The sequence below is a fragment of the Paramacrobiotus metropolitanus genome, unplaced genomic scaffold, assembly GCF_019649055.1.
Source record: "Paramacrobiotus metropolitanus isolate TYO unplaced genomic scaffold, Prichtersi_v1.0 Parri_scaffold0000026, whole genome shotgun sequence".
NCBI lineage: Eukaryota > Metazoa > Tardigrada > Eutardigrada > Parachela > Macrobiotidae > Paramacrobiotus > Paramacrobiotus metropolitanus.
The window spans coordinates 958,957-979,119 of record NW_026570246.1 but is presented as its reverse complement, the minus strand read 5'-3'; the positions used below and the strand labels follow the sequence as shown (position 1 = coordinate 979,119).

The following is a 20,163-nucleotide window of genomic DNA, read 5'->3' as shown; positions in this document are numbered from 1 at the left end:
AGTATTTCAACAATCCATATACGTAGATCATCATCGCTTCACTTTTAACTTTGTGCTGAATTCACGATGGGCTAAGAAATCAGATAAGAAATCACGGGAATCGATAAGACAAAGTACGCGTTTACGAAAAACGAGTCGATGTTACAGAGCAGAAAACAAACGGATCGTTATCGACAACGATGAATCACATCTCAACAGCTGGATACACTACCGGGGTCACCCAGACCGGAAGGGCATGGTAAAATAACTTAGAAGCCAAAAACGATAGTGATGGATCTCGTGACAAGAGTGTGGCAAGTTTATCGGCTTGCGATGTTCGCTGAAGTTAAATTTGTAGAACTCTTCACTTGACCACACTTCGACCATTCACAGATTACACCGTAGTTGCTGGACACTTGAGTAAAGCAAGAAAGTGATTGGGTGATTTGCAGGATATGAAAGTGGCGTAAGATAGCTGATAATAACCAGCACTACGTTCGCCGATCACCTTTAAATTAACACATACCGTAAGTAAGATTTTGTTTACCATAACGACCAAACCGGCATATTATATTTTTAAGTATCGGAACGTAGACCGCAGAAAGGTCTTTGGTTTTGTAAACTCATAGCCATCAATCTGTGGCCCCACGGTTTAATATCGCAGCTCACGGTGAATTACGGATTAAATACTAGTATTTCTCCGTATTTGGCTCATCCAGATCTACAGTAAAATTTGCTGCCACCAATTATTGTACATACAACCACGTATGCGATTACACGAGTACGGAAGCACTGCAATTACTGTATAAAAATACCGCATCTCAATTAGGAATTTAATTGTGCGTAAAGAAAAGGTATTTCGCCACTGCATACTAATTTGATTTTGAAATTCACCTAATCGAGGCACTTCGGCGCGGTGAACTCTTTACATTAAGTAGAGATCAAAAAAGATGCAACCTGTAACTAAGCATAACCTTGCGAATATTAGTTTTACTTGAATACCGGCTTTGCAAATCGAAGCAAATAAACTTAACAAAAAATAACCTTAACTCGAAATAAACTTAATTTTATTTGCCGACTAGAACACATGATAAGTGTCTTCGGTTCTTTTATGCTGTACATATATTTTCTTGTCTTCCAAGATTTTAGGTTTCCACTCCATTAACCAACCACGCAGCAAGTAGGCACACGCATTTTTTGCAAATGACCACTACAGTGTAAAAGAACTGCATCCAAGAATGCATTCAAATAATACGAAGCCGTTTTAAAAAATACGCGTACCAGTTGCTCACGCGTAAACAACATGTACAATTCAGCGCAAGCATTCGATTTTAGTTCCGACAATTACTGAATGGGTCAGCTCACCCAGTGGCTTCGTTTGCTGATGGAAAGGCTACTGAATTATCTGTAAAATATTTTTGTGGTTTATATTACTTTCTAGAAATCATCGCGTTCCATGAGTAATAAAGGAGCTCTGAGATTCTGGCCTGCAAAGAGGAAGTCGGCTTTAGATGCGCGTACGGGTGTGGTAGTATTCTTGGCGATCTTAAGTACAATACTTTTTCTAAAAGTCCATACGGACACCTTTTCTATTCACAATCGAATAATACGCCTTATCGGGGTTCGTGCACGAGATGCGACGGTATCCGCTCCAAATAACAAAGAGCAACATAAAAAAGCATGCCAGATGGATTCTCGTTACCTCCAGTCTGAAACCGCTATCCAACCTGATTACTACAATTTGCGCAACTGGACGCTAGGGTGAGTTTCAAAATCGAAAAAACGAAAAAAACGAAAACGAAAATCAATCAGTATTTGTATTATATACCGGATAAAAAATTTTTTTGGTTGCGTATGAGTTGAGGTCGGTCGTTCTTGACAATTTAATATCACAGAAGTTATAAAAAAAACTAGGAAGTACGTATGCGTAAGAAAAATACGTATGCGTAATCTGAGATGCCTGTATACAGATATCGTAGGTTACTAATGGTTTAGCGCGCATTTATTTGATTGTAAGCTGTTGCAAACAGTGGCTGAGTCGTCTTCGACAATCCAGATAATCGTATAAAATACAAATTACTGTATACGAAAAAGAAAAGTATTTGCTGTACACTGCTGGTATCCAGCTAGCCCTATAGAAGTTGCAACTGTTTGCTCCGCGTACTTCTATAAATTACTGGTTCTGGTTTCAGTACATTTTATAATAATTTTCTAAGGCAAGTAAACGACGCAATAATATTGTAAACATTAACCTGTGGTTTGCATTAGGAACGTTCGAAAATGTCTTGCCAATACCACGATTTACTTTTTGGGCGATTCACAGCAGCGGAACTTATTTTCTACTATGTATGTACACTTTACAAATCAGTCGACATTTTTGCGGAAGCCAACTCCTGACAGATATGGCGACGATGCTTCGGCATTTCTCATGGTCAGTTTCAGTATTAGTAAGGTTGCAGATTATGTTCAAGTAAATCTCTCATGTGCAGATCTAGAACTGCCAAGGCTCATTAGCATTCTTCGAAGCCGGATTTTTTAGATTCGAAATATAACGAAAATACTCAACGAGGACAGCATTGCCGCGCTTCAACGGATTGAGCAAGAAGCGTTAGCGAATCCAAAAAAACGTATTGTGGTCATCCAGGGATACACGATGGTAAGGAGTGTACATTTGTTCCGTGCGCGCTCTTCCGAAAATAACCGTATAATTTTTCCTTCAGTGGTATTCTTACTGGAATCGGAATAATTCTGTCTCGCAGTTTGTGAGTAAGTCGCCGTTTGTTTTCCAACGCAGTTTTCCTGGTAAAACTGCAATATTGTAAACAGGACATTGAACTTTGTGCATTTTGCTGTTATTCTTAATTAAGAGGATCTCCATGCTGGACTACCACACATCAAACGAATCGCTTCTTTGGTTTGTTATGCCTGGATGCCTCAGCGTAAGCTTGTTTTAAATATTGATTACCGCACTTTATAAACCTATGCAGTATCTGATGATTATTCACATACTTAAGTTGGTTAAGTAGTTGGCGCTAATTGTAAAATACTTGTAAACGTTCCCGTAATTACAGTGCGTACATACAGTATACAAATATCTGTACAAGTATTGTACATAATTCTACTCTCGTAGACATTTCTCGCTTTGCTCGTCGATCGGTCCCGCATTTACGTGTAGTTTTTATTTTAATACCAAATTAATTATTCAGCTCCTTTAAATACCGACAAAGATTTAAAGTGGGTAACCGCACTACTGGACCACCAAATGCAGCAGATCAACCAGATTGCGCAAAAAAGTCTGGAAGAGACCAGTGCGGTATACTGGAGTAAATCTATGGACGTGGCTGCATCCGATCTGAAGAATTACTACGACTTCGCACATCCTGATTTGGAAATTCTGCTGCGGGTACTTGCCTATTTGTACACCTATTGTTGTACTATAAATTTAGGCGGAAAGGTTCAAAGGATGGCAGCTACTAGGGGGCAGCTATTTGTTAGGATGAAAGTTAGTAACCTCTACATTATTCTACAGTTCAAATGAGGCAGTTCTGGTTTCAGTATGATTAAATACTTACAATTAAAACGTGCTTACTGCTTAGTGATAATTATATAAAGTATGGATGATGTGATGATGTAATATGATGTAATAGATAATTTTTCATGTTCCCCTCTGATTTGTGGTTTTCAGGACTGGCATGACCTCCTGCTTTCTTTCGGATGCCGGTTTGGATAGCACACTCAATGCTGAAATTCTTCTGGTGAACTTTGCTGATAAAACGTCGATTACACTGCCAAAACTCACGTTTTAACATTGTTAATGCTGTTGTTCCATTGCTTTTATTGTGTTCGTGCACGTGGGCACTAGGAGAGGGTAATTAAAGAGAAATCAGTTATGTAACTTATGTTATATCGTAATAAACGATCCTGATTAAAGTTTATTACTCTAACCAGGATCGTTATTAGCTAAAGTGCTACATTACATAGTACGTAGGATTTGAAGAGCTCACTAACGATGACTTCTTCGAACTAGCTGTAAGAACAAGGAATTCCCGGTTGCCAAACTGCATAATTAAACATGGGCCAACCCGAATATTTTTATTGTTAGCTTTGTGTACAGTACTCTTTGTCAGCAGAAGCTACGGTATGTTTTGCTGAACACTGGTGCGGTGAAAATACGTAAATTAAAAAACTATTAATACCTTTAGGGTTATGAGTCATGACGTAAAAATTGTATGTCAGAGCTTGGTCTAGTGTTTATTTCCAAGCAGATGTGCTTATTTGTCATTATTTCTTTAATTTTAATTACGGTAATATTATCATATGTTATTATCATAATAATTATGTTATCGTAGGTTGATAGCGTGTATTAAACGACACACTGCTTAAGGTTAAAGTAAGGCGAATATTTATAAAAACACAAGTACGAACAAAAAGCATTATTTTGTTGCCTAAATATTCATTTCATTGCTCTACGATGCATATATCGTCCACATCCTGCGTACGTCCCCAGCATGGATGTTCCCTCATGAGCTTTATAGACTCGACCAGGTGTTCCGCAACGCAGTGGAAACCATCACCAATGTCCGGATGGACCACCCGACGTGGCTTCAGACCTCACTTCCTGTTCGTTTTGGTGGTTTGGGGATCAGACGCACCGAGAAGCTAGCCCCCTCTGCCTACCTGGCATCGGCTTCTTCGTTGCGCCCACTGATTTCTAGGCTATGCCCGAAGTTAACGGCCATGGATGTGACTGCCGCCACGCATGCTTGGAAGATATTGGCCGATACAAATGAACTCCCGGCCGAACCATTTCGACATGTCCAGAAAGCCTGGGACACGCCCGCGACGCTCCACGCTTTTTCAGACTTGACCACATTGCGGACTACGCCGGATGAAGTCGCTCACCTGAAAGCCGTATCAGTTCCAGAATCCGGCGTTTGGATTCATGCTTTGCCGGCAGCGTGTCTTGGTAATCTATTGGAAAACAATGCCTTCCGTATAAGCGTCGCGTTGCGTCTGGGAGCACCAGTTGTTACTCCCCACGTGTGTGTATGTGGCGGTTTGGTGGACAGTTTGGGCCGGCATGGGCTCCGATGTAAACGCTCAGCTGGAAGACTGCCACGACACGACGGTATAAGCGGGGAGATTACCCGTGGGCTGAAAACGGCCGGATTCCCAGCGAGAATGGAACCAAAAGGTCTGTCTGTGAAAGACAAGAAAAGGCCGGATGTGATCACCCTTGTACCGTGGGAGCGCGGAAAGCCGCTGGCGGTGGATGTTACCTGCGTAGACACCCTGGCGGCCTCGTATATCGACCGTACTTCCGTAAACGTCGGTGCAGCAGCTGAGATCGCGGAGAGGAGGAAACTAACGAAACACGCCTGGCTCCAACCACGGTACGATCTCGTTGCAGCAGCCATCGAAATTTACGGACCTTGGGGAGGCGGAACTAAGAAGCTAGTGGAGAAGGTCGGAAACGGTATAGCGACGTCCACTGGCCAGAAACGGGCGAAAGAGTTTTTTAAGCAGCGAATGTCTATCCAAATACAACGGGGAAACGTATTTGTGTAATGGGTACGATCCCCGATCAGGATAGCATCGAAGAAGTGTTTCTGTTATAATAACCATTTTGTTTTTGGTACTGAGTTTATATCCGATTCCGATACTTATTAAAAGTTTCGCCACTATATATAGCAGAATCAAAAGCTCATGATTTTTATTTAGTTGTATTATTTTTTCCTACACCGCTGAAAAGTGAAAACTACATTATATTTTATTGAAAATTGAACCCTACAACGTTTTGCGCTTTCACAATACACTTGTGCGAACGTGAGGCTACGTAACTACACGTACTGCATCCGCGCATATATGTACACTACGCCGTGCGGTCGCTCGGTGAGATCATTCCTCAGCTCGAAAATTTATCGCTGTTTAGAACGAAATTCAGGACTTCCGTCGCATTTGATTAGAACTTATCGTCGTTTTCGTGGCTTCCCGTAGTTTGTTCTCGCAAAATCGCCTCCTAGCTGATAATCCGGTAAGGATCCACATACGAACTTAGAATTTCCACAAGTTTTTCACTAGACTGTTCATAGTTGGTTTGGCTTTGTCTCGCACACGTGCAGCTGTTCAACACGTGTAGCTCCGACCTATTTGAATTGTGAATCAGCTGATTGATTGTATTTGTACGAACGTAGGAGGTTTCTTTTGTAAGTTTCTTTGCCAAAGATTCATGTTGCCGATTTAACCATTCTTGTCGATAGCTGAATAATTAGTATCGTTTGTATAATTTCGAACATATTCTGAATCCTGAAACAGGGTGATTCCACTTGTGACTTCGTTGGTTGTTCGTCTGCTGCCATCCTAAACAACGGGAAAAATGTCCTTGTATCCGACTTTGGAGGACATGCACGTCGGTGGCCTCATGGAGGTAAGTTAAAACTTAAAAGTACATATTAGAATGTTGGGATCTATCTATAGAGCAGCAGCGTAATGCCAGGATCGAAAGCACTTGACTACCGTCTTTGAATGCGCGGTGTTGCAGTGTTTAGCTGTTGGGGTTGGAGCTGCAGTTTACTGCTCCCAGACTCAACCACGCCATGTTGTTGTTTCTGTATAGCTCCTTAAAAAATTTGTATGGTGATTTATCAGCAATGGTTTTGCACTCGTATCAAAAATTTGCTGCCGTTGTTTTGGGCTAACATGGTTTCCCATTTTGGGTGATATTATTCTTGATTGTTGCACTCCTTCGAACGCTGAAACCCAGATGATTTCATTTACAGGCACAGAAGGCGCACGATCGCGCCCAAGCGCTGGCACAGCAGTCAGCCACGCCCCCGTACAATCCCGCTGCGGCGGGCTTCGCTCCCAGCCCGGGCGCATTCACGGGCGGCATGTACCCCTCCCTGAACGAGTACATGGGACTCAGCCCGGAAATGATCGATCAGGCCTCACGCCTGCAGACTCAGCAGCCTGCTCCCGTTGCTTCACAGGTACGGATATTGTAAACACGCTGTGCAATCTACACGTTGCAGTTTTTGCAGTTTTGGTACGTTTATTATAAAAGGATGTTTACGGTTCTATCCTCTTTAATTAGTAAAAGGAAATTGTTAACTAATACACCAGTCCTTAATTTCGACATTTAATGAGATCTGGAGATAATGATGGTTTGTTTTTCTTTTGTATGGATTCAGAGAATTTTTTTATGGTTGCATTTTTCCTGCTTTTTACGTCTGCCAAATATGCTTGTCTATGTAAAGTATTTCCTCGGTGTGTATTTCGCCGGCAAAAGCATGATGTACAGACAGTACAGTCATAGTGGATGTTCCGTTTGATCAGTATTCTGATCTGTTGCAGGCTGTCGTCAGTCGTCCGGCAGCTGGTCCTTTGATGAGCGGTCCCGTTACGGGTGGTTCCGTTGGTCTGCTGCGCGCCCAGGTTACTCACGGGATTCGTGCGGTCACGTTATGCAAAGATGGCAAAGGCAAGGCGGGCCTGCGCCTGTACTCGGTCAACAATGTAAGCTTTTGTCGCTTCGTAGTAATAGTGCCGACAACATTTCCGCACAAAGTGTATTAACATTGACTACCGGAAAATTAGGGTGTGTTCATCTCGTTTGTTATGGCCAACTCTCCCGCCGCGCTGTGCGGATTGCGCTTTGGGGATCAGATTCTGCAGATGAATGATGAGAACTGTGCCGGGTGGAGCACAGATCATGCGACAAAAAAATTGCAGAAGGCTGCGGGCGATTCCATTCGGCTGGCTGTTCGCGACAGGTATTGTTGTGCTTTGTTGTGAAGCGGTTAACTAACGATGTATACATCTATCCCGTGATTCCCGTCGTAGTGGGTCAGTGAAATAGACGTTGTATTGCACGGCGATTAACGATTAATTTGACTCGCTTGCAGGCCCTTCGAGCGCACCATCACCATGGTGAAAGATAGTGCCAATCGTGTTGGCTTTGGCTTTCGGGATGGCAGAATCGAGAAGATTGTTCGTGAGTCGTCAGCTGCTCGCAATGGTAAGGAAATTTGTAATATGACTGATTGTGGTGCTGTGCTTTACAGCGCAGTCATAAATCGTTAGGATGATTAGCCATTTGTTCTTATCGGTTCTTACGCATGCGTAGGCATACTGACGGATCACAATCTGTTGGAAGTGAACGGCCAAAACGTAATTGGTCTCAAGGACAAGGAGATTTTACAGTTGCTCGAGCAGAGTCCTAATGATGTCACCATCACAATTATGCCGTCTGTTATCTTTCAGCACATTATGAAGAAGTAAGTACTACAGCAGAAAGCGCTCTTCCCACCAGTATCGAGGCTTAACAGCTGTAGTTCGGTAGTTTTGACTAGCTGAAATGTGAAAATTTTCAAAGGATTTTTACCTCATCAGAAAATTTCGACCCATCTGTCAAGTGTAGGTAGGACTGTTAGGCTCTTGTTCTTAAAAGAGCGATTTTACGAACCAGTGTTCATTATGTATTAATGCCTGCTACCCAGCTGAGAATTATAAGGCCTCGGCACTGGAAGCAGTTAAAATGCTGATGATGATGATCCTATGTGACGAGTCGGTGTGACATCTGAGTTATGCTACCGTATGACTTCCACACGTGCTTTTTTTGTATTGAGCTTGAGCTTATGTAAATCAAATAAAGGAATTCTGAAGGTTTCTAGACTAAAATGTTTGGTCAACGCTTTTTGGGTAATGTGAATTAAACTGTAAAACCTAACCTGTAGTCCGGGTATTTATTTGCATAATTATGCTGATAAGAGTGTCAAAATGTTTTGCATATTTGTAATTAAATTCCAAAATTCCCAGCGGAGATTCTTTGAATTTCGTTGCTACGATTAATTCAAGCATACCGCCGTTTCATTCGATCTGCTTCGCAGAACCTACTTTTTTCCCGTTTATCCTCACATAAAGCGCTTGTCGAATGTTTAATGGATATTTGTGCCAGCTTGTCAATTGTTGAGTTGGATTAAGGAAGGGTGTTTGATGGAGGCATATGGTTCGCTGGTGTACATAGTTTAACACTGCCGGTTCTAACGTTACGTATTTTGCAGTATGTCGGGGGATTTAGTTCGTAAATCTATGGATCATTCCGTGCCGTGCATCTAATACCAATAAGCAGCCTCTGCGCTAATCCGCTGGCCATGACAGATCCCGCGTTCCGCATCTTACGTTCTTGACTCGGACATTCAGCCTGTCGACTTTTGCACTGACTGCTTAATTGCCAATCGGTCTCAGTTCACAATTGTTAATGCCAAAGTGATTTTTTTCGTTTTTCGTTACAGTGGTATTTTATAAGTTTTATAAGTTAAGAAAATAGATTCCTATGGTTTTTTGCCATGGTGAAACTAGTCGAATAAAAGGCGAATGAAACCTAAATTAAAAATGTCTTCTCTGGATGGAAAGAACTGATCGCTTTCATGTTTGACATTTAAGTATTGCTTCCCTTTGAAAATGGACGAGGGTGTGAAGTTCTAACGTTTCTCCGACAGTCGGTCCGTCTGCCTGTGGGAAATAACGCAGTATGGGACGGTAGTTTGCTTCGGCGTCTTTGATGGCGTTCAGATGTTCGCTGCATGGTGTCCCGGTAGTCAACACGAGTGGATCACACTAACATCGTTTGACAACCTGCCAGCACGTGGCCTTGACACATTGCATCGATTTATGCGCCTTTCCGGTAATTTGTGTTTTTGTCGTTTTTAGCTACCCGGTAGGGTTTTTACTGAAAACATTTGCACACGGACAGGTGCTGGCCTGCCGCGTCCGCAAGTTTTTTCTGAAAGATTTAGTCTTTATCACTTAGGTTCGGTGCACTGGAAAAGGTCATAGGTAAATTGTCTGCCTCTGCTAACGGCGCGATATGACAAGTGGTAATTCCAAACCCATATTTATGCAACAATATTAGTATTGATCGCTTTACACCTGCGGTAAACCAATTCTGAAATTTTCCAACTGCATGATTGCTCCTTTTCGCATCAAACCATTATAACATCACCAGCAATTTATTCACAATGGTGCAGTCACAGGTTTATACAAAAGAAATAACTCCAATCACCGTACTTAGCAGAATCAGCCTGCAGACACACATTCGCATTATGCCGGTGCTTCGTTGGTGCAACGAGTTGCGTACACCCCCACTTTGCCTTGACTGCCGTTATAAAAATTCTTTGATCGCTACTCATCTGGTGAACAACATACAACGTAATGTCGTAATGGACTATAGCGAACGGTTGGTATTGAATATTTTCCCGCTTCTTAGCCATAATTGTAGGCTTGCAAACATCCATCTGGCATCGCGTGAGCATAATCGTATAATCTGCTTACGGGAGATCCGGTCGACAAAAGGTCACAGTGCTGTTAACTCGGCGGGATGCCGGTCTTTAAGAGCCACTTCGGTGACAGTACTTGCATGCCGGTTTAACCGTGTGTGGTTCAGCACGAAGGCATTATTCCCACACAGACACCTCACCCAAAACAAGAACACATCCTGAAATTCCTTCCGGAAATTCTCATTTAAGAATCCATACAGAATAGGATTGGTTACCGCACTGGACATGGCAAACAGATGCGCGCCGACAAAGATTCTCTGAAATAAGGCCTGATTCTCGGTGTACAGATCACTGCTGAAATCCGCGATAATATTCACCACATTCAACGGCAGCCAGCAGATGGCGAAGATGAGCGCAATTATGCATAGGAGTAAATTGGTTTTACGCTGACGGCGCCGCTGGCGCTTCCGCCGACCGCGAACAATCTCCAGAACTTCCGAATCCTCCTGGGTGGTGGTGTGATGCCCATTAACCGACAGAGTCTGCGGAGTGTCCAACCGCGTGGAGAAACGATGACGCAGTTTCAAGACAATCTGCACGTGCGCGATTCCGATTATGAAGCTGGGCATACAGTACTGGAAGACCATACAGAAGATACTGTACAGTGCCCGTCCGTATGTGATGGGCCAAACCTCCGTACAGCGATAAAACACACGGATATTGGGGATGCCGATCAGGAGACTGGTGCGAAAAATGACGAAGGGCATGGAAAGAGCCATGGAGATTAGCCATATGAAACCGATCATTAGCGCCAATATGATGCGGCGACTGGGTGTCGGGTTGATACTGTACACGATCACTTTGTATCTGCAAAGATTGAAATTATCCACTTGACCTATTCATTACGCAAGCATATATAATTTCCCGTAATCTCCCAAAGGTGTCCGCAATTTCGGCGATAATTATTCACTGCGTTTCGACTATATGTGGCTAGAAATGGTAATCCACAAATGCTGGAAGAACTGCTTTCAAGGTTTTAAAAAGACTCTATATAGGTAACGGATTATTACGACAAAGTTTCAGGAAGATTTTAATTACTATCTCTATAATACAGATGTAAATATATGCAACGCATACTTACATATACCGCACGTTTTTGCACCACTTAGACGTATACCAGCATATCAAGACAAACACAGTTAATATAAACCTGTCACGACTTAATTCAAAATAGAAATCGTCATCGACTAATTTTGTTAAGGTTATCAAATTCCTTAAGTTAATGGGTAACTGCAAGAAAAAAACTGATTTGCGTTACCTTTCTAATGCGATTGCCGTAATGCTGAGTGTAGAAACGTAGACGCTGGTAGCCTGAAGAGCTTGTACAATTTTACACATCACTCCTAGCGTTCCAATAGGATGCCCCAGCACCTCCAGCTAAAAAATTTTGTTGAATAAAGAACATCGCATCTGAAGCACAAGTGTTTTGAAATTCAACGACCAGGTGAACCACGTTGATATCCAACAAACACGTATTTGGTAGAATTTTACATTTATTAAAAATTTGTACCTACATCGAAAATTAGATGTTTAATTATTAGCAATTTTTCTTTTATTTTCGACCTTTATACTTCCGCTGCACATGGGAGCCCAGTTATAGTAGCATTGTCTAGATTCGGCTTCGGCCTATGTGTGGTTTTTATTTTTAATACTGTCAATGGTTTTATTTTTCATACTGTTTTACATAAAAAAAACTACAGGAAAATGTTAATCACCAAATTATTTATTGTATCCTGGAACCATCATCACCTTTTTACGAGAAGTGTGCGTATTATACGGCAATAATCTCATTGCTAGTACTTGCATTGTAATACAGGCGAAGCTACTTTTCGGAATATCTGACTACGCCAGTGAAAACGAATGGCAAAGCAGAAACAAATAAAACGATAATTACCATAAATTGTGGAGAATGAATACACCTTTCTACGGCCACCTGGTCTTTAATCGCTAGCAATCGGGACGTAAAGTCGAAATTATAGCGGGATTGCATGTCATTCCCCGCACACCGCAATACTGCGAAATATCGGAATATATGGTTTTGACATCCTTTATTGGTTCGGTAGAATGGTTTGAATAGTCACATTGTAATTATCCGAAAGTAAGAAAAAAAATCTGTTGACAGCTGCACTGAAGTTCTTTTTGTGTATCTATCGCAGCCGTCGCACACGAATGAAGTAACCTGCCAAAGTGATTAGCCGCTAGACGATTTGATCTGATCTGTTTTTGATTAAAACTTTTAACTGCATAAACTTATGTATACGTATCCTTTGATATATCGAAATAAACAGAAAACCTTTTATGATTAATTTTTGTATGTCTGTGTTTTGAATTGTCAACAAAAACAGCAACTTAGATGCGAAATCTTCAGCCGTAATGATACATGTTTATTGTTGACAAACGGCGTTAAGACACGTTTTTCAAAAAAATTTGTGATTTTCATTAAGATGCATAAAATTGTTTTCTTACAAATAAAATTGTAAATCTAGTTACTTAAACCTCTTTGCTTTATTCTAGTGGTTAAAGATAATATTTGCAACTTGTATACAATTAATTTTGCGCATAATGAAATCCGGGCAGAAACTTACCAAAGTAAGCGGTGTTGTAATGGAGCACAACACAAAATCTGACGCGGCAAGATTGGCAATGAAAACATGGCGCATTATGCGCATCTTTGGTCGGGAAAAAATTGTAAACAGCACCAGTGCATTTCCCAAGGCACCAATAATAGAAACAAAAATATAGCCAACTACGGTAATCAACACTCCGTTCTTGCCCAGTGTTTCATCTGGACCGATCACGTTGGGTATAAGATCATCCAGATCGTAGGTCTTGTTCAGACCAAATATCCGTACATGCTGTCCATCCGGCATTAGTTCCATCATGGCACCGGCTTTCGACAGTGCCTCTTGGGTTAAACCCGGTGAATAGGCACCTGCTGCCGCTTGCCGGGAATGATATGTTTCCGATCCCATGATTAATGCAGGATCACGATCAACAACTCCTTAATATCTGAAGACGACAAAAAAATCATTCTATGATGGATCAGAAATATCATTATTATTAATCAGCACATCTTGTGGAGAAAAAACGGCACAGTTCTTATGGCTGTGGTCTGTTCTAAGTATCATTACGAAATTATCGTAGGAACATACGTATACTGTATAATATATACTCGTACATATATGTATGCAGCGGTGTGCTGTCCATGTGCTTCAGCGGCAGTGTTATACAATACGTACACAAAATGCGTAAATGAAGCCCGCGCCCTTTGCACGGGCATTCCACCTATGGTATACATTTCCGCTTCCAAACCGGGTGACAACATACTCCCCGATGACTGCAGATTCATCGGTGGGTGTAAACCGTTTAAGTGCATATATAGCCTAACGTGTGCGTCTCACCAAATGAAGCTGCACCGGGATTTTTGACTCGACTAGCGCGTATCAATTATGGAAGATCCAGTGTCATGGGAGAGTATCTGTTTCTCACGGATGATTACAATAGGGCTTGTTGGTCGTATCGTCTTGGAAACCCTATCGATGTTCCAGACTAATCAGAGGCGAGCTTGCCGAAATTATTTCCGGATGGTATAATTAATAATTATTCGCCAACGCACAGCGCTTGGCCAGATCCGGCTCATTGGGAGCATCAGCTTTACAGATTCTCCGAAGAACATTAAATTGCTTATTAAAAATTTCTTAAAAACTAACAATTTTTTGGATTTTCTGACGATACGGATACGGCATATTCCAGACACTACGTCGTACTGTACATATGCAACTGATTACTCAAAGGGTCTCAGTCTATGGTCACAGATCGACGCAATATCGATTTGCATGCTTTACACTCTACTGGAGCTATCAGAGGATACATACGAGCCAGTCCTTAATCTAGCGTGCGCACTACTTTGTGCTAATTGTTAAAAATTAACATTTCTTAAAATATCTCAGGTGGTTGCTCGGGCGAAAGGAGTAACTGAGGTCATTCAACACGGAAGATCATTGACATTCCTGATGTGTCTGTGTATGTACAGGAAGACCAAATCACTCTAGGAAAATGTTGTAGATACAGAAAATCGAATGGCTTCACGAAACTTGCTTCCTACAAAATGACGGAATTTGTGCATTATCTCGAAGGATGTCTTGTATATTTATTTGGGTGAACTTCTCTGAGTTTTTAATCATGTGGAGCATGAGTAACTTTGATGACGTACACAATCAGGATAATAATGGTTAATTGCTACACACTTCATATATAATATTGCTCTACAGTAGTTACTCTGCATTGCAGCATACAACGTACTTATAAAGTTTTCAAACAGTAATTTCACTTGTCAGTTTTCAAATTTCTGCAGTAGCGACCAGAAACTTGCCGCTGGTACAAACGAATGCAGACAGACGGGAGCAAAGTAATGCGTCAAAAATCAAAATACTGCATTCGCTTCAGCTAGTAAATGTTTTTAGTGCAGCTTCTGAATGCGCTGAAACGAACACAACTGCATACAGGCATTTTTAATAATAAGTTCATTAAGGTGACCGGAAATGTGGTGGCAAGGTCGACGTGTCCGAAGTCTGTTGAGACAGAAACATTGCTTGCAGCGTCAACCGGCTAATTACTGCCCAAACTCCATTTCCTGTCTTACGGAGCACGCAAGCTTGGACGAATAAACACATCAGCACATCACAAAATCTAATGAACATAACGGGAAAAAATCAATTATGCCAAACAATCTGCAAATTAGATTACAGGAAGTGATGGTGTAATATTTCAAATAATCTATTGAATGCTTGTCAGAGACCGGGCAGGCCCCCAAAAGCCGTTTCTTTCCGTTTTCAAAATATTGCATGCCGAGTCGTTTATTTGACATCTCAGCGTCGACGCTGGTCGACTTAATTCGTGTCTTTTTCTTTCACATATTACACCACTGAACTGGAACTGACTCGTACACATAAAGGGTCAAGAACACTTAGCGTTAGCGCCGCATACAATCACATTAGGCAGATAGTATTTCAACAGACATTATTTATCCCAAACTATCAGCTCAGACGTTCATCTCCGATTGCAGCATTTCTTCTCTATTAAACGCCGCCGCTATGCATTCTTTACAAGCTGGCATCACAGCAGAATCCGGCTGTATTCAGAAAACAAATTAGCATTATTTACTTGCAGTCGGCGTGTGTTATGCAATTTTCTTTCGGTCAATGTGCCGAAATATTTGTTGTGAATGATCCCTGCCAACTTTCTACACGTACATGTGACCTCTACAGTCTGTACTCTCTGGTAAAAATTAACAAAATTTCTCGTTTGCGCCTCGGTGTAAAAACGGTCTAGCTACAAATTATAAAATGTAAACGTCGATTTTGTAGCGCTTTGAGTTTGCTAGCTGCAAGCCCTCAAAAATGGCACTTCGTCGATCGTTTTTCAAAGCTGTAATCCAGGGATTAGGTTGTTCGCTGCCAGCTAAAAGTTCACCGCAGCAACTATATATTTGATTTGCATGACGATTACGCAATACTATGGCAAATGTCTCTTTTTTGTGTACACAGTTTAGTTGATAGTGAGAAGTTGCGATACTGACCGCTCGTCGTTAAACAGTCAGACTATATTGATGTGCGACTCTCACTGCCTTTTGTAGTGGTCGATGTGCATATATAGAGTATATCGAAAGCTTAAAACCAGTAACCAGCGACACCAACATTTGAACACCTTTTGAAAATAATATTTCAGCAGCTCCGTGATGGCCGTGTTGGAAAAGCTTCGCAGATTCTTATTAATTTTACAACTAAAGCTAAGGCATATTAAGTGACGGAAAAAGTGATACTTCTGTGACAAATCGGCATATATTTACATCCACTTAATCGGCAAAAGTGCATGGGATACAGCTAAAATTTTCTGGGACTTGATAGAGATAACTGATGGCCAAAATTACTTAATAATTTTTATAAGCGCTATGCGTTAAGTAAAGATCGCGAATTAAAATGCATGTATTGTATGCTAATTTAAGGCTTGCAGATATTAGCTTTAGTGGTCTTCAAAAGGTGTAATCTGTATTAACGCTGCAGATAAAAGTAAGGTCACAGCAAAATTACCGGTATTTATCTGGTAGCGCTAGAACTGCAACAGCACAATCGGATGTACAATTATTCATGATAATTACGTACGGGGCGCAGGGGTGTCAATGCGTGTCAGCAAACGTTACAGCATGGCAGCAGAGATCTAGAACACATAATTGCTAAGATCACAACAGAATTTCCATAGCGAAATGTGTCAGTTCAGAAATCCAACGAGGTTTCCTATTAATTTCACTTTACGTTTACATATACACGCGGCTTTTTTGATTCCCCGATAGGCTTTTGCGGCAACGTAGTCAACCAAGACGTACGACTGACTAATGAAGAGCTCCAGTAACTTCTTTCCGTCGAATTACCATGATGATCTAATATGACTTCCCAAGAGATCGGCTTAGCAGCCACTCGATCCGATCTTGGGATTTTATGCTGAACCCAAAACTGACCCATATTTTTCCTCGTTGTTGCCGACTACGCTTATAGATTCCTGATTTAAATTTCATTGAAGAAATTTACGATGCAGTGCAAATGTTTCGACTTGCGTTATACCGGAAACAAAAGTGAGGCGGTAAAGATGTTATAAATGACCGCGCATGTCGCCAGTTTATATTATCTTCGCTGACAACAAATTTATCGTATTCCAGATGTGTCTTACATACTCTATAGTCTGGACGCATGCATACGATGCTTGTGGAAGGAATTAAATTCTTAGTACAAACCTCATTTTTGGCTACCACTGTACGGCTGAAATACCGGAGCCATTCTCTGTTCGTTTATTATTTAGGAAACGCAAGCAGAAAAAAAGGAGTCTGGTTTCCGACAACCAAAGTGAGTTGTGGCTTACAGTACGCCGCTTACCATAGTAAAGACCTGAAGCAGTGGTACTATGCATTAAATCTTTATATATTGAGCATAAGCCGTCAGTGCAACAAAAAACAATTGTTATAGCACTGGCGTGCTACAAAAATTAATTTATAATTCAAATGATTTAATTATGTATTGGTCTGTATATAATTATGCTTGTATCGTGCTACTTATTAAAGATGTCGTAATTATGCTTCGGTTATGTGTAAATAATTTATACAAAGCTGATAACTAATGCTATAAATGTTTATAGCACCAAGTAATATAAGCGCCGTTTTAATGCTGATTGAGAACGCCGTCATCACAATCGCGAAGAAACACCAAAAATCGAATATATTTTCGAAGGTCATCAGAAATCATGGTTTAACAACTTATAAGTTTTGCCTTACGCATATTGTTTTAAATTTTTATCAACAATATGTACAATTGGGTTATGCTTTGAAAATTTAACACGAGTAGGACTCCTCATGCGGCGATGATTGCGCAAGATCGCATCCAACTGTATCCATGAATAACAGCAGGACGTCGATGAAAAATGGCAGAGCATGTGGACAGACAAGCGCAATAATTCGATTTTAACAACTACTTGTGGTGTTGACACGGCTACACCGCAATTACATTACTGTAAACGACAGGGAAAAAAGGTCATGAAGCAGCGTTGAACACCTTTTCTTGCAAGGAGTGTGCGAGTAAATAAACACAATTCAAATTTAATCTTATCGATCATGAAGTATGCTCGGCTTTATGTTTTGCATCGAGACAAGCATCGAACGGCAGACACGCAGAGGGAAGGAATAAACCTTGAATACCGCCACTTACCGTCTTTTGGAATCGTAATTAATTCCCGTAAGATTTGTGCGATACATTTCCATCCAAGCAGGACAATTTGGGAGTCATAAAATGCAGCATTACGCAGTTTCTATCTAGACTGACAGCGTTGATCGTAATGCGTAATTAACCGTTTTCAGACGAGTAACCATCCCATACATAACTCGTCCTTATTTCAAAATAATAAAATACTAGTATACAACTTTCGCTCGCGTCGCTAAACAGTAATGCAACGTCAATTTCACGCTGTAATGTCAAAATGCAAATGATGCCGGTTCTACCATGCAGTATGGACTATGCATATGACACAACATCCGCATCGACGGACACAACAGCGAACCGCTTACGAACCGATCCGCCAAAACACATCGTACACTTTCTTCTGTAGACATACAATCATGATGTTCATTCATGCATCTGGGCAGTAAAACGAGGCGAATAGCGCACAACCGTAAGGATAGTCTTTTAACCGGAAACAGCAAGCATCTATTTGAGTATCCGGTAGGGTGGAAATGGTGGGGACCACTGTGCGCGTGCATATATGCACGGGCTGTCAACCCACAACTGCAGAATGGTATACTGTATACGCACGCCGGACTGCCGATATCGATGGTTATATGCCGGCGCACTGCAGTGTGTGCATATGTGTTTGCCTTTGGTAAGTCCACTATGTAAGCTGGATTACGGGCGTTTCCGGTCTAATTAGAATTCATCTTTTGTACCAATCCATTTTAGCCGCAAATAGGCACATAGTGTCGCGACCGGCGGGCGTAGTACACGTCCTGCAGCTGCTGTTGTGTTATGGTGCGACGTAATATTTATCTCGTTTCGTGCCAACTCCACCCCAAACAGCCCGGCGTGTACAGAATCCCGTTCGGCGACGTGGAATGTTGTGGATTCCGGATTCCCAGTGCGTAAATGCTCTACGCGCGCTCCAGCTCTCGTAAATCATGCCATTTCCTTATAGCTTTTCCCCGTTATAAACAGACGTAACTCTAATGGCCAGCCAGCACCGGCGCGTTTGTTTGATCGGGATTGTGTTCCCGCGTAATCAACACGCTTACTTAATACCGGAGAAAAACGCGGCCATAAAATTCCCAACGCACCTTGTGCATTGTTGGTTTTGTGGCCCATCAGATTCATCATTTAAATTTGATGAAATTGATGACAGCGATCTACTAGGTGTCTGTCACCTTCGTTTTAACACCGCGCGCTGATGCATAACCTTTCAGACTTACGGGTAAAAAAATACATAGGGCGACACAAACAATTAACGGTTTCATTGTTCTTATGTGTTTTTAGTCAGGTCGAATAAAAAAACGTGACTGCAGCCTTTTCGTAAGAAACTCTTATCATAATCCGTTTCCGGCTTTTGCAAACGGCAATAATAACTCTTAATCTGCAGCGTGGGACGGTGTAGTGCCGCAAGCAGCCATTTCGAGTTCAGCATGCGCCGGAATTCACATGTACAAAATGTCAGCGTCCACGGAATTGTGGTAACGTGACTGATCATGTAAACTGTCTTTACAAATCAAGTTTCTTTCTTTTGGTACTTGTCATTAATTTTTATGTATAGGTGGTATCGGCGATTCTTCTAAACCAGAAATCGCCTTTAGTACATTTCGTTGCACCCCAATCCGCCCTTACTTTAGTTGATCCTGACAGTGTATTGCAGTAATATGTATGTTCACAAAGTATCGGAATTATAGGTTGTTCAGTTATCATCGGGAAATCACACGCACACCACCTACGCAAAGGCGTCTTCCATCAGCCGTAATTAGTGTGCGAGTATTGGCTTTACTGTGCACTGCACTTGTTTATTTTGCATTTCAATTCCTACCCACATTTCTGTGTTTCCCCCTTTTAATTAAACACATACCTACTGCCTATGAAATTATTAATTACCGCTCTTTCTACACAAATGACGCTTGCAGCAAGACATAACAAGATATCGCATTACGGTAATAAAGAATGCATTGACGTAAAAAGTGTGTTGTTATTCTTACAGCAGTGTATAATTAATCAACGGAATAACAGTGAATAAACAAAATGATTTCACAGTTTCTAGTTTATAAATTATTTTTTCA

General features: G+C 41.4%; 3 protein-coding genes across 6 annotated transcripts; 2 read left to right on the top strand and 1 right to left on the bottom strand.

The window, feature by feature from the left end:
• The first annotated feature begins 1,304 nt into the window (after positions 1-1,304).
• LOC129587812 (uncharacterized) lies at positions 1,305-3,869 on the top strand. Of its 2 annotated transcripts, XM_055481735.1 has the most exons (7): positions 1,305-1,740; positions 2,248-2,410; positions 2,519-2,635; positions 2,700-2,745; positions 2,847-2,918; positions 3,186-3,382; positions 3,665-3,869. In XM_055481735.1, exons 1-7 carry the CDS (start codon positions 1,436-1,438, stop codon positions 3,707-3,709), a joined length of 945 nt encoding a protein of 314 aa, XP_055337710.1. In that variant the 5' UTR covers positions 1,305-1,435; the 3' UTR covers positions 3,710-3,869. The 2 variants fall into 2 exon arrangements, with proteins under 2 accessions (XP_055337710.1, XP_055337711.1); XM_055481736.1 differs by lacking the exon at positions 1,305-1,740 and having other exon boundaries at positions 2,003-2,410.
• Positions 3,870-5,857: 1,988 nt separating this feature from the next.
• LOC129587738 (syntenin-1-like) lies at positions 5,858-9,406 on the top strand. 2 transcript variants are annotated; one of them, XM_055481619.1, is made up of 8 exons: positions 5,858-6,013; positions 6,295-6,406; positions 6,759-6,968; positions 7,333-7,494; positions 7,576-7,751; positions 7,884-7,996; positions 8,105-8,255; positions 9,042-9,406. In XM_055481619.1, the coding sequence occupies exons 2-8, from the start codon at positions 6,356-6,358 to the stop codon at positions 9,094-9,096; spliced, it is 918 nt and encodes a 305-aa protein (XP_055337594.1). In that variant the 5' UTR covers positions 5,858-6,013; positions 6,295-6,355; the 3' UTR covers positions 9,097-9,406. The 2 variants fall into 2 exon arrangements, with proteins under 2 accessions (XP_055337594.1, XP_055337595.1); XM_055481620.1 differs by lacking the exon at positions 5,858-6,013 and adding an exon at positions 6,029-6,185.
• Positions 9,407-9,875: 469 nt separating this feature from the next.
• Positions 9,876-18,945, bottom strand: LOC129587664 (neuropeptide F receptor-like). 2 transcript variants are annotated; one of them, XM_055481497.1, is made up of 4 exons: positions 18,068-18,945; positions 12,902-13,325; positions 11,575-11,693; positions 9,876-11,123 (listed from the first exon to the last, which is right to left on the bottom strand). In XM_055481497.1, the coding sequence occupies exons 2-4, from the start codon at positions 13,286-13,288 to the stop codon at positions 10,334-10,336; spliced, it is 1,296 nt and encodes a 431-aa protein (XP_055337472.1). In that variant the 5' UTR covers positions 13,289-13,325; positions 18,068-18,945; the 3' UTR covers positions 9,876-10,333. The 2 variants fall into 2 exon arrangements, with proteins under 2 accessions (XP_055337472.1, XP_055337473.1); XM_055481498.1 differs by lacking the exon at positions 18,068-18,945 and adding an exon at positions 13,495-13,517.
• Positions 18,946-20,163: the final 1,218 nt, after the last annotated feature.